The 14,289-nt window shown below is 42.6% G+C and overlaps 1 protein-coding gene across 1 annotated transcript in view; it reads right to left on the bottom strand.

Annotated features, from left to right (window-relative positions):
* The window catches only part of LOC139278482 (plexin-B2-like), a 101,804-nt gene that overhangs the window by 20,351 nt on the left and 67,164 nt on the right, over nt 1–14,289 (bottom strand). The window contains exons 19-27 of the mRNA XM_070897308.1: nt 13,302–13,475; nt 11,976–12,112; nt 10,263–10,363; nt 9,201–9,430; nt 5,110–5,288; nt 3,604–3,670; nt 3,367–3,513; nt 2,383–2,539; nt 370–470 (exon numbers count right to left, since the gene is read on the bottom strand). Of these exons, the coding sequence (XP_070753409.1) occupies nt 370–470; nt 2,383–2,539; nt 3,367–3,513; nt 3,604–3,670; nt 5,110–5,288; nt 9,201–9,430; nt 10,263–10,363; nt 11,976–12,112; nt 13,302–13,475 (1,293 nt within the window). The remainder of the gene's footprint in view (nt 1–369; nt 471–2,382; nt 2,540–3,366; nt 3,514–3,603; nt 3,671–5,109; nt 5,289–9,200; nt 9,431–10,262; nt 10,364–11,975; nt 12,113–13,301; nt 13,476–14,289) is intronic.

Raw genomic sequence — 14,289 nt, 5'->3', positions numbered from 1 at the left:
GTAGCGCGCATGTGCAGAGGTCCCGGCACTGTTTTCAGCGCAGGGACCTGGCTCCACCCCCCCACAGCTCGTGCTGGCTGCGCCGAGGGCCAGAGGACCTGCAGGTAGGTGGAGAATACGGAGGATTTTTTTAGGCGCACTTTGTGGCGCGAAAAACAGGCGTCCAGGTCGGGACTGCGCCGTTCTAGGCGCGTGTGGAAACTTGGGCCCAGTAGGTTTAATAGTCAAAGGCAGCTAGGTAAACTTTGTAGGTGTACTTAATTATAAACTAATGATATTTGATCAAAAATATCACAAATTCTCACATTCTGCAACACAGAAATGTGATCAATGTGTTTTATACCGAAAAGAAAGGCATACGCTACTCACATTATAGTGCTTTAAAGTGTTTAAACGTCTCCATTTTCCTTCTCGTTCTGAAGTGACATCCAGATCTGAAAGGATTTGACCAGTAGAGCCTGGACGCCATTCTGTGGACAGGCAAGAGAAAAAAAAATGAATACGTTCTCTTGTCTACTGAAACAAACAACTCTCCACAAACAATATGGCCTCGATAGGCCATAAGAAAGAAAGACTTGCATTTATATAGAGCCTTTCACGACCACCAGACATCTCAAAGCGCTTTACAGCCAATTAAGTACTTTTGGAATGTAGTCACTGTTGTAATGTAGGAAATGCGGCAGCCATTTTACGCACAGCAAGCTCCCACAAACAGCAATAATGACCAGATAATCTGTTTTTGTTATGCTGATTGAGGGATAAATATTGGTCAGGACACTGGGGATATAACTCCCCTCCCCTGCTGTAACGCTCCTATTTTTAAAAAAGGAGGCAGACAAAAAGCAGGAAACTGTAGACCAGTTAGCCTAACATCTGTGGTTGGGAAGATGTTGGAGTCCATTATTAAAGAAGCAGTAGTAGTAGCAGGACATTTGGAAAAGCAAAATTCAGTCAGACAGTGTCAACATGGATTTATGAAGGGGAAGTCATGTTTGACAAATTTGCTAGAATTCTTTGAGGATTAACGAACAAGGTGGATAAAGGGGAACCAGTGGATGTGGTGTATTTGAACTTCCAGAAGGCATTTGACAAGGTGCCACATAAAAGGTTACTGCACAAGATAAAAGATCACGGGGTTGGGGGTAATATAGTAGCATGGATAGAGGATTGGCTAACTAACAGAAAACAGAGAGTCGGGATAAATGGTTCATTCTCAGGTTGGCAATCAGTAACCAGTGGGGTGCACCAGGGATCAGTGCTGGGACCCCAACTATTTACAATGTATGTTAGCGATTTGGAGGCAGGGATTCAGTATAACGTAGCCAAATTTGCCGACGATACAAAGATGGGAGGAAAAGCAATGTTTGAGGAGGACACACAAAATCTGCAAAAGGACATAGACAGGCTAAGTGAGTAGGCAAAAATTTGGCAGATGGTGTATAATGTTGGAAAGGGTGAGGTCATGCACTTTGGCAGAAAAAAATCAAAGAGCAAGTTGTTATTTAAATGAAGAAAGATTGCAAAGTGCTGCAGTACAACAGGACCTGGGGGTACTTGTGCATGAAACACAAAAGTTTAGTATGCAGATACAGCAAGTGATCAGGAAGGCCAATGGAATCTTGGCCTTTATTGCAAAGGGAATGGAGTATAAAAGCAGGGAAGTCTTGCTACAGTTGTAGAGGGTACTGGTGAGGCCACACCTGGAATACTGCGGAACAATAAGGGATTATGGAGAGCAGGCAGGGAAGTGGCCCTGAGTCTATGACCAGATCAGCCATGATCATTTTAAATGGCAGAGCAGGCTCAAGGAGCCGTATGGCCTTCTCCTGCTCCGATTTCTTATATTCTTATGTTCTTCGAAATAATGCCGTGGGATATTTTATGTCCAATTTAGAGAGCAGACCAGGCCTCGGCTTAATGTCTCATCCGAAAGACGGCACCTCCAACAATGCAGCACTCCCTCAGCACTGCACTGGAGTGTCAACATAGATTTTTGTGCTCCAGTCCCTGGAGTGGAATTAGCCGGGAAGCAGGAAGGGTGTGGGGAGCCTGTAAGTGGATGGGATTAACCCGGCAAGGCCGGGATGTGATGTAGCCTATCAACCTTAACAGCAGGGCCTCAGTTAAATACTACGCAGCATACCGGCTGACACCTGGCCAGAATGACTAACTGGCCAGCGAGCAGGAGTGGGCATCTGGTGGCAAGATTTCGCAGCCAGGGACCTGTGTGAAATTCAGTTGGGTGGGCGGGGGGTTGGTGGTAAGGCTGTTGGCAGGGATCAGGAAGAGGTAAATGCTGTCAGAAGAGATCAGGAGGGGGAGAAAGCTCTGGGCAGAGACCGGGGTGGGAAAGAATAGTTAATGTGGTAAATTATGACTTACCAAGAACAACGTTCTCTAGCTTAGGCCGTTGTGAAAAAGGAATATTTCTGTACACTTGGTCAAGAATTTTCTCTTTGACTTGGGTTATACTGTCACAGCTCAGGACCTTTACTGGCATAGATTCTCCAACGTCCCCTTGTACAGTTACATTCAAAGTCTGACCAGAGACAAAAAATGTAAGTAAAATAAACAAACATTTTCACAAAGTTGCAAAATCTGTTTTTAGCACAGACGCTCTTTGTTACAAGATATTTGGTTTATAAACATGGCACTCGGGTTCTCCAAAACCAAGCTGGCCACAGTTCCAAATACTGCAACCATTTGGGTATAAAATTCAGCTTCTGTTTAGATCCAATACTGAAATTAGTTTGTAACTCTGAGGAATCTGGAAGGAATTTGGTGCTCTTCACACTTGATACTGCAATTGTACTCAACGATGCAATGTGCACTTGGATTGACATTCAGATTCTGCAAATAACTAGTAGAATCCTTCTTAAACTGGCTTGGATCCTGCTGTAACCCTGCCTATTTCTAAATGGATGCGTCTTTCCTGCCCCAACTCGTTATTGATCAGTTTGATCTTTCTGCTCTTGTGCAGACATCAAAATGAATCAACGCCTGGATAAAATCTTGGGAGTTTTTTTTTTAAAAAAAGATCAATTGCAAAATGAAAACTTTATACAAGAATTTTACCTGCAATGTCCTATTAATTATAGTCAATTATTCCCTAGGGTTTTAATGAGTTGCATTCACTTTAAGATGTTGTCAGAAGGGCACCAGCTTCAGTCCTTTGCCTGTGCTGAGTTAGTATATCTCAACTGGGGCGAATGTGGTAGGGGACTAGAACTGCAGACAGCAACTGGTGCCAGAATTACATCCTGAAAAATACTAGTCAGAAAACGGGGAGAGAGAAAGGCTATTCATCTCTCTTTTATAAAACAATGATAATCATTTTAATAATTCAGGGTGGAATTATGGACTTACCAGTACGTGATATTCCACATCCTCGCCCAAGAGACCCGTGTCATTTAGTGTGTATTTTGCCTTTTTCAGTTCTGCATCAACTGGTCCTTTCTCTACCTGATGCTTAAGCCCTTTGAATAGTCTGTACAGTGGTTCACCAGCAGAATCCTGAATTTTACAAGCAGAAAAAAACCTTCAATTTTTGGGACAATATCAACATGCAACCAGAACGGAGTGTACCCAATTATTTGGAGTTACCTTCAGGAACTGGTATAGGCAGATAGACATCCAGTTGGAAAGCATTCGCTCCACAACAGTTTCAGATCTAACAGAAAAAAATGACAAAGTTCACATTTCATTCCAAAACCAATTTCAGAATTTAGATGACCCTTTATGTGTTCAATCTTACCATCTTAATTCATCAATTGACTGTGATTAATTATTTTAAAACAAATGTATATAAATTCTAACAAAACGCAAAATATTGTGCATTCTGGAAATCTGAAACCAAAACCGAAAACTCCAGTCAGCATCTGTGGAGAGAAATGAACGTGAACTGAGCACTTTACTGGAATCAGTAAAACGTGGGAAGGGGCAAATTACAAAAACAAAAAGATATTCCAAAAGGAAGTTAGTTTGTTTAAGACCTGTAACCTGCTTAAAGGAAAAGCAGGAGAATGATAGACTATGCCAAATAAACTCAGTCCCTCAAAGAAGCATTGAAGAAATTTAAAACATTAAAGAAACAAAAGGAAGATATGACTAGCTAATTGGTTCACCCAAGGTAACTGGTGAGAAAATGGAAGAAATTAAAAACATGGAAAGCCTGCAGATCAGGTCTGAAGTTAAAACTAAAAATCCAGGCAAAACAGTGGAAGCACCAGTCCAGTAAAGCTGAAAAAACAGACCAGCATCAAAGGTTGAGAACCCTTTACCAGCACTAGGTTGTCAGCTGTGGCTCCGTGGGCCTCTGAGTCAGAAGGTTGTGGGTACAAGTCCCACTTTGCATATAAACCTAGGCTGACACTCCAGTGCAGTACTGAGGGAGTACTGCACTGTCGGAGGTGCCGTCTTTTGGATGAGATATTAAACCGAGGCCCTATCTGCCCTCTCGGGTGGACATAAAAGATCCCATGGCACTATTTCAAAGAAGAGCAGGGGAGTTATCCCCAGTGTCCTGGCCAATATTTATCCCTCAACCAACCTAACAAACACAGATTATCTGGTCATCATCACATTGCTGTTTGTGGGAGCTTGCTGTGCACAAATTGGCTGCTGAGTGTCTTACATTACAACAGTGACTACACTCCAAAAGTACTTCATTGGCTGTAAAGCGCTTCGAGACATCCGGTGGTCATGAAATGGGACTATATAAATGCAAGTCTTTCTTTTATTTATCCAATTCTTTTCTTGCTGTTGAGGACAAAGGTATTTAGGTATTTATCACAAAGTGAGTGCACAGGTTCTAGAAGTAATTAAAAAAGCAAAAGAAATATTGGCTTTTATCTCAAAGGGATTGAGATTCCAAAGTGAGTTTGTGATGTTTCAGTTGTAGAGTCTTGACGAGATCCCATCTGGAGTGCTGAGCACTGAACCTCAGGAAAGATATATTGGCCTTGGGAGGGTTAAAGTGCAAATTCACCAGAATGATACCATTGGTGTAAAGAGTTAAATTATGAGGACAGGTTGCCAGACTTTTGCAAATCAGTTAAAGTTTTACGATAATAAAAATGTTTTGATGCTGAAGTGCAAGCATCCACATACCTTCGGAGCATAAGCTTTGGGTTTTTGGCAACATACTGTTCCATGAGCTCCAACAGCAGCGTCCTCATGATGTCGGTGTAGTATTCAAGCTTTCCATGCAGAGCAATAGTCAGTAAAGATGCAAAGTAAACTTTCTCTCTTGCAGAAAAATCTTTCTGATTCTCGAGTGTGTGGATAAACTAGTCAAAAGAAGTGAAATTTGGGTTTTATTAGTACCAGTAAGACATTAAATGAAGAATGTAAGGTGCAAACCCCTAGAACCTAGATTTGGGTTTCCCCACTGGGGCAGGTTACAGGTTTCACCAATCCTTACTAAGTGCCCAGGGCAGGAGGAAAAGCCAGCCAGTGATGGGACAACGTCTGGTGGCCAACAAGTGGCATTGATGATGTCTCAGTTGGGAAGCTTCATCCCCATGAGAAAGGAGGTCAGTGTGGATATGGTGGAGGCAATACAATGAAACATTGGAACTGAAGCAATAAGAAACTACACCAACAGTACACACTGGACTGCTTCATTGGTTATGATGAAAGGCCATCGGCCTGAAACGTTAACTCTGTTTCTCTCTCCACAGATGTTGCCTGACCTGCTGAATATGTCCAGCATTTTCTGTTTTTATTTCAGATTTCCAGCATCTGCAGTATTTTGCTTTTGCTTAATTGGATAACTGCATGAATACCATTGGATCAGTCACATTAAAATGGAATAAAAATAAACAGTAATGTAAAGTATGTTTGATGTTTTAAGCTTTTGTCTTTTGTTCAGAAAATGTTGCATCAACTGGGGCATTTATAACACATTGCAAATGTAACACCTTGCACAATGAAAATTTCCCACTTTGCTAATTATTTGCAGATTTTTAGCATGCCAATGTCTGGTTAAAGGAAGCCAATTCTTCCTCATCCTCTTCAATTTACTCCCCTTCCTCTCCTGAAGATGATGTTGGGACTCATTTATTCTGCTCCTACGCCTGGATACCATTTAGGTGGAGCACGTCTAATGACCTGAACCCGCCACATTTATGGGTTAGGTCAGCACCCAAGGCCAAACATTCTCCAGGTTGAGGAGCACCGTTGGTAGGGCAATGGTGGTAGAAAGTCAACCACTGCTGCAGGCCTCACATCCCTCTCAGATTCTTCAATAAGGCCAACTTATTCTGGACACCCTTCCAAATGAGCATAGAAAGACAAGGCACTGTTATGTCTCTCCTATCTCATTTGCTTGCTTGTGCCTGTTGTAGGAGCAAGCACTCCTACACAGGAAACAACAGGAATCCCACAGCAACGCAAAGAGCGTAGAGACTTGGGGGTTACAGGTCTCCGCCCCTTTTTGCTCTGCTTTGCACCTGGGAACTGAGCAATCCCCAGGTAAAAACCAGGGGAAAATTTCTCATTTGACTACCTGCAAGGTACAGTTTCCACTGATCATCCTCTATTACTTTGCAAAATGATGATTCGCATCAGCCTCAACAGTGACTGTAGACAGATTATTTCTGAGTGGGTGGAGGAACGAATGGATGGACAAGACATAGATAGATAATAACCAGGAGCAGGAACCCTGACGATCTTCCCTTCTCTATTCCAGGACACTTATAGTGTCCTACTGTCCTCGAGAACAGCTAACTCAGTACAGACTGGGGATTGAAACTGGGATATTCCTGTTACGAATGGATCAGATACTCATTTGAGCCATCAGGAAAGACTTTAAACAATTACATTTTTAAAAGTTGAATTTTGTGCTCGAAGATGCCAGTGTTGGGGAATGAAGCATTTTTCCCAGTTTTATCACCCAGTCTCAACATCAAGTATTCACAGATCAGAGATAACACAGAGTAAAGTTTCTTCTACTCTACCCAATGGTAGACCCAGATTAAAACCCTCTATTGCAGTAGTGTGAATCTGTCCACTATCCACGGCAGCCTTCTTTATGGTGTCTCAGCGATCACCAATTCTCTGCCAGGTGGTGCTAAATTAGGGCTGGGTTTGTGCTGCGGGCTCAAAACCGCTAGGAACTGGGTTGAGACTGTACAATCTCAATTCACGGAGGACTTGTAGCCAGGATAGAGGGGAGACTTTCATCCCACCCATCTGGGCATAGGAACATAACATAAGAAATAGCTGCAGGAATAGGCCATTCGGCCCCTCGAGCCTGATCTGTCATTCAATAAAATCATGGCTGATCATCTACCACAACTCCACCTTCCCGCACTATCCCCCATATCTCTTGATCTCCGTCTTGAATATACTCAACGACTGAGCATCCACAGCCCTCTTGGATAGAGAATTCCAAAGATTTACAACCTTTTGAGTGAAAAAAATTCTCCTCGTCTCAGTCCTAAACGGCTGACCCCTTATTCTGAGTCTGTGACCCCTGATTCTAGACTCCCCAGCCAGGGGAAATATCCTCCCAGAGCTACCCTCTCAAGCCCTGTAAGAATTTTATATGTTTCAATGAGATCAACTCTCATTTTTCTAAACTCTAGGTAATATAGGCCTAGTCTCCTCAATCTCTCCTCAGAGGACAATTCCTCCATCCCAGGAATCAGTCTAGTGAATCTTTGTTGCAATCCCTCTAAGGCAAGTATATCCTTCCTTAAGTAAGGAGACCAAAACTGTACACAATACTCCAGGTGCGGTCTCACCAAGGCCCTATATAATTGTAGTAAGAGTTCTTTACTCTTATACTTTATTACAAGAGGTTTGGAGTATAACATACCATTTGCTTTCCTAATTATTAACTTCCAGTGACTTGTGTACAAGAACACCCAGGTCCCTCTGAACAACAACATTTCCAAATATCTCACCATTTAAAAAATATTCTGCTTTTCTATTTTTCCTACAAAAGTGGATAACTTCACATTCCTCCACATGATATTCTATCTGCCACCTTATTGCCCACTCACTTAACCTGTTTATATCCCTTTGCAGGCTTTGTGTCCTCCTCACAGCTTACTTTCCCACCTAGCTTTGTATCATCAGCAAACTTGGATACATTACGCACGGTCCACTCATCTAAGTCATTGCTATAGATTGTGAACAGCTGAGGCCCAAGCACTGATCCTTGCGGTACCCCACTAGTTACAGCCTGCTGACCCGAAAATGACCCGTTTATTCCTACTCTCTGTTCTGTCTGTTAACCCTCAATCCTCAATCCATGCTAATATATTACCCCCAATCCCATGAGCCCTAATTTTGTGTAATAACCTCAAATGAGGCCAAAATTCAAATCAGGTCTAGAGCTGAAACAGAGCAAAATGCTCCTGCACCACCCAGTTTCACCAGCCACTCTTTATCTTATTGAGGTAATAAATAAGTTATTGCGAGTTTTAACTTCAAGCTATGGGAGTAGATGGTTTACCACCTCGTTCACAAAGGGGCCTACCATTGGGTGTCGGAGCTACCATCTGTTTCAGGTGGTAAGCACCATTAATATACAAATCAAGGTCCAATGACCTACATAGGACACCAATTGCATTTCTGACAGACAACCGGGCAGTGGAGCAGAAGAGGCATCAAAAAAGTAAGCTTGAAATTATTTTCGTGGGTCTCCTCCGGGCTTCCAAAGAATAATGTGGGCCGCTGCCACCCCTTCTGCCCCTCAGATTGGCCTCCAGGCTGCCTGATACTGCGCCAGCAGAGAGCCGGAAAGCTGCAACAAGGTACCCGTTTGGTGCCTAAAGCTCACTGGTAGCACACTAATGAGACCCCGTCCACTGGCAACCAGCCAATAGTTAAAATCTACCCCAAGGTGTCCAATCAATATCAAAAAGAAAACATAGAATCAGCCGGTTTTGAAAAAAAAAGAGCATGGTGACAGAAATAGTGAAAATCCACCGAAGAGCATGTTGTTGAAGGGGCACATTTGGTTGGCACTAACCAGTAAACAAAAATAATTTTACTTAAAAAGCATCACTCTGACCTTGCACTAAATAGCTCACCTGAAGTATTATCTTACAATCCAATTCTCATTTTCTCCCCCTTTTGAAGAAACACGATACAAGTAATGTATAAAGTCAGGTTCACTTATCGATCCTCAATTTTTCCATTCTCTGCACCCTACAAAATTAATTGACTTTAGCTCAAATGAAACTTACATTAATCAAGAAAGATTTGCTGTTCAGCAAATTTGAAAACTGGGTAAGAGCTATCTCGACTGTCTGTCGTCTTGCCTCTGGAATGTCCAGTTTCCCAGTTATCATGACATCGTTTTCTCCATCCTTCGATGGTAAGAAAAAGACGCGATCAGTGTAGGTTTTATAATCCAAAAACGGGATGCCCACATCGTTCAGATCATTTGAGTGGTCCTCCATTTCAGTCACCAGATCTGCAAAAAAGATTTAAATGATTTTCCCCCAAAACATAACATAGCAACAAGTCATCCAATTTATTTCAAGTAAATTCTTGAATATTGGTTTCTCTTCTGGTATTTGCTACAGATGAAGTTCACTTGAAAAGCATCATCTCCACAGATCAGTGTTGATGTACACTGATTAAAAAAATATCCTCATGAGCAATGATACATGAAAAGAATGGGGAAAAAAGAGCTTTCATTGGCTCCCGGTTAAGCAACGCCCCGATTTCAAAATTCTCATCCTGTTTACAAAACCCTCCATGGCCTCACCCCTCCCTATCTCTGTAATTTCCTTCAGCCCCACAACCACCCTCCCCCCCCCCCAATTCTGCCCTCTTGAGCATCCCTGATTATAATCGCTCAGCCTTCAGTTGCCTAGGCCCCAAGCTCTGGAACTCCCTCCTTAAACCTCTCCACCTCTCTTTCATCCTTTAAGACGCTCTTCAAAACCTATCTCTTTGACCAATCTGCCGTAATTTCTTCTTATGTGGCTCAGTGTCAAATGTATTTTTTTGTCTTATAACACTCCTGTGTTTATAACACTATAGAAATACAAGTTGTTGTTGTAGTACTGGTTTGTGTGCTTCGAACATGTTAAATGTATGAATGAATTTACAACTAACACAGGCTCAGCTGCCTGGATTGATATATTTGCAGCACAGGAGGACATTAATAGAGTGATATGGTCAGGCCGGAGTTATTTTACAATTGATTTTTTTCCAATCACAATGATCTGATCATTATCTTGACCTACTTACATGATACAGCACTTTGCAATAATGATCAGAAAACAGAGCATTTTTACCAGTGAACTCTTTCTTGCATCGATCTCTCACACTTTCCTCGAGACTCTCCAGCTGCAGCTGAATCTTCTTGTACTCTCGTTCTGCTTGCTGGCTCTTGCGCCTGAAACAAAAATTATTGGGCTTTTCCAAAACTGCCATTTTCACCTTTGTAAAAACAGATTTCTTGTAAAGGTTAAATTTGATATTATTATTTGACTCTGAAGAAATACCGTTCTATGGAAAAAAGTTTTGATTCTTGTATCGACCTATTTTACACGACCAATGGCCTTCAGGTCAAGCACTCCTAAAGGAGGCGGCTAATCCCTGTCCAGCGTGCGGGATGTAGCAAGCATCATCATTTGATATTAGATAAGCAAGCACTTTAGTACCAGGCAGTAAGTAATCCAATAATTGGTTCTGATCAAACTAGATTCAGCTAGTGTATGAGGATCAACAGTACGCCGAGCTCAAATTACTCACTAATTTGTGATGCCTTCTAATCATTAGTGCATTAGTAGTTTTTAAATAACATTATTTTTTTTCATTTTCTTACTGTCACACAACTGGTGAGTGAGTCTTTAGCTTTTTGATAACATTCCCAGCTGTGAGTCAGAAGGTGCAGGGTTCGAGTCCCTTTCCACAGTTACGGCAAGTGGACACCGGAGCTTTGGATGTAAATTCTGGGTCATCATCCAGCGGAATGCTCGATGCTGTGGTTGTGGTCCCCAAACCCCCCCCACCCACCGGCGTATGGATTGTGGGACCCCATAAGACTCTCCTGTTATAATGGACTAACCACCCAACCGGCTGGTATAAAGATAGTTATGGCCATGGAAGGATCGTTCACGCTGTGGCCCGTCAGACTGTTAATCAGGCTGAAAATTCTTCCCACTACATCACACTATTCTCCAAGAGAAGGGTATGAAGATACAAATAAAAATAAACATTACAGGTGAGCTGAGGATGAGACAGCTGATATGACACAAGTGGCGATAACAGACAACCTGAGTCACTATTTAATCATATGACCATTACAACAGAACCATAAGTTTTTTCAATAGTGGAAATAAACTATATAAGGGTACAACAACCCGAATCCGGCTGTCCGAAAAACGGAATTGTCTGAAAACCGGACATTTTTGAGGCAGCCAAGATGGCGACATCGGGCGGCGAGGGACGAGGAAACCTGTAAAAACCGGTAAAAAGCGCAGCGCCGGGGGGCTGTGGGTGGCGAGAATTGGCGGGCAGCGAGAAGTGGAGGATCGGCGGGTGGCGAGGAGCGCCAACAGCGAGGTCCGAAATCCGAAAAGTGGCACGACCTCGGTCCCGAGTTTGCCGGATTCTCAAACGTTGTACCTGTGCAGCAAGTGGGATTTTCACTTGTTCCATTCTGCATGCTTCATGAATAGGCTAATTAATTAAATTAGTAGCAACTTTTGCAGCATTTTTCCTGGCAATGCTCACAATTACTTTTATTAAAAAAATACTCACCGACAGTTTTGTGAACCAAATAGAGTCTACAGACAACTTTGGTTTGCAACTGAATTGATTAAAAACTGGTGCACACAGGCAACGAATACACCCAGGCCTAGACTCCATTTGGTGTTGCTTTTCTCAAGTTGCTGCATGCCTTTGAAATGAGACAGGGTATGTCGACCTATTATAGCCAACTGCAGATAAGAATCAAACCCAGGCCTAGCTATTTTAAATAGAACAGAAAATATTCAATGTACCTGTAGCAGTAAATAGAGACACCGATAATCAGCACCATTGGAATCAGTACAAGTGGCAAAATAACACCAAGCGGCAGCTGTGCAGGAGTGTCATATTTTACTTTTCCCAGCAAGTATTCACGGTATCCCATTTTAACCTGGCAAGAAAAGAGCAGTTTCCAGAGTGTATTAATGTTTTATTGCATATAACCTAGGTGGCAACAGGATTGAATATATTTTAGTTAGTATTTCTTCGAAGGGCATGAATGGCAATTAAATTGATTTCATTACTGCTTCACAAGTGAAAAATAAAACTAAAAACAATCCTTTTTGAGTCAGGTTTAAGATTCCAGCCGTAAAACTCTGGTCCATACAGAGGGGATGGGAAAGAGAGTCTGTGGAGGGCAGTAAGCTGGAGTTCATTAGAACAGATAAAACTACAGAAATGTACAGCACAAATGCCAATCTATGTATCATCTGTGCTGCCCCTTTGCTAGGGCACAGCCTTGATTTCTTCTTATAAGCCGGTATCTTATAGAATCATACAGCACAGGAGGTCATTCGGCCCATTGTGCCTCTGCTGGCTATCTTCCTCTGCTTCAAATATTTATCCACTTTTCCCTTAAAGGATGCAATCATTTCTACCTCAACTATGCCCAGTTCTATGCTGCAGCAACTCTTTGCATAAAATTCCCCTAACCTCTCTCCTCATTTTCTTATTGCCGATGTTGAATTGTTGATCCTTGTCACGAACTTGCCAACCAGGGGAAATCAGGATTTCGGCAGTCATTCAGCAAAACGTCTCTTAACTTGAAATATTTTTATTAATTCTCCTCTTAACCTTCTCTGCTTCAGTGGTAATAGTCCTGTGAGGATGGATATTTTGAAGTTGTGTTTTTGTACACAGTGTGCACAAGATGCAGCCATGATGCTCCAAGTATTTTATTCTCATTTCATACAATTTCAGCTCAGGTTTTATATGCAAGGAACACTCAGGAACTGAACAATTAGCCCAGTAAAACTGGCCACCTTATAAAAAGGCAACAGTTTGTGCTACTGTTTCCAGCCGGACCTACAGGCATTGCACTGTCATAGCTGGCCAGCATTGCAGTCCGCTAACCTCCACCACTTAGCTTGGATGTCGATATTGGTGCAGATGCTTGCCAAGAGCGTACAAATTGTCCGCCCTGAGTAACTCGACAGGTTCAGGCCCTTGGGTAACCAATTCTACTATAGGTACTGCGGGGGAAGCAAGTTCGTGGGTTTTCTGGCCCGTTACAATTTATTAAGCTTGAAGCTTGATTATAATTTAATGATGAACTGTAGTAGGAACTGAGAAGTACATACCACAAATTCTGGAAGATCATCATTTGCATCTCTCTTTACTCTCTTGGGTGCTGGCTGTTTTTCTGGGGGAGTACAAACAAAGTCCTTCACGGAAAGTGTTGTAACTTTACACTCTTCTGCTCCAACGTATGCTTTCACCTCTTCTGCTGTCATTGCGTCATTTAGACCGGTTCCCTAAAATATTAAACAGTGAAAAATTACAATTGAGAACACTAAAAAGCAAACAGACCATAAATTAAACTTTTAAACCAACTTTCCTCCCTACTTTTACATTCAAAGATCTATGCAACTGCCACCAAAATGACAAATTTTTTAAAAGTTATAAAATGATGTACCATTAATTATAGGATTCACATTTGGCCTCAATATAAACCCTCCCCATGATGGGAGCGAGGGGGCCGGGGGAGGGTTAAAGATGTAAATACAGGGAATGCATCCAACACACCACGCACACACCCACTGCCTTTTTTTACGGTGGTGGATATTAGATACTGTGGAGAGGTGGGACACTTCGTCATCATATTTAAATCAGGCTCCCAACACTGCAATTGGGAGCCAGATTTAAAATTCACATCTGCTGCGCAGGTTTCCCAGGGATCGGGAAACCCGGCAGTGAAAGGGAGTTCCACAAGGTAAGTGCCTTTTCCAGCAGGAGTGCTCACCCGAACCCCTCAACGAAGCCTTAGACTGCCCTTCTGCAGATCACGGCCTTGGTCTCCACCCTGCCGTGATCACCGACCTACCCCTCCGCATTGCTGGTGACCATGCCACGGGTCCCTGATGGTGGCTTCCTGCCGCCAGTTTCCCCTCATGCCAGCCAGCCAGCCAGGCAGTCAATTCTGCCGAGTAGGAAACAGAACAAAAAATGATAATGAGGTCCTGCTGTTAAGCATGGCAGGACCTCTGTGTCCCCGCACTGCCAAGTTCCTCGGTCGTTTTCACCCTCCCAAGCACCCTCTCCACAAATATTGGCCCATTGTTTCAAAAT

Source organism: Pristiophorus japonicus, chromosome 13 (assembly GCF_044704955.1).
Source record: "Pristiophorus japonicus isolate sPriJap1 chromosome 13, sPriJap1.hap1, whole genome shotgun sequence".
Classification (NCBI taxonomy): domain Eukaryota; kingdom Metazoa; phylum Chordata; class Chondrichthyes; family Pristiophoridae; genus Pristiophorus; species Pristiophorus japonicus.
Note: the sequence above shows the minus strand (reverse complement) of the source record. Positions and strands in the feature narration are given on the sequence as shown.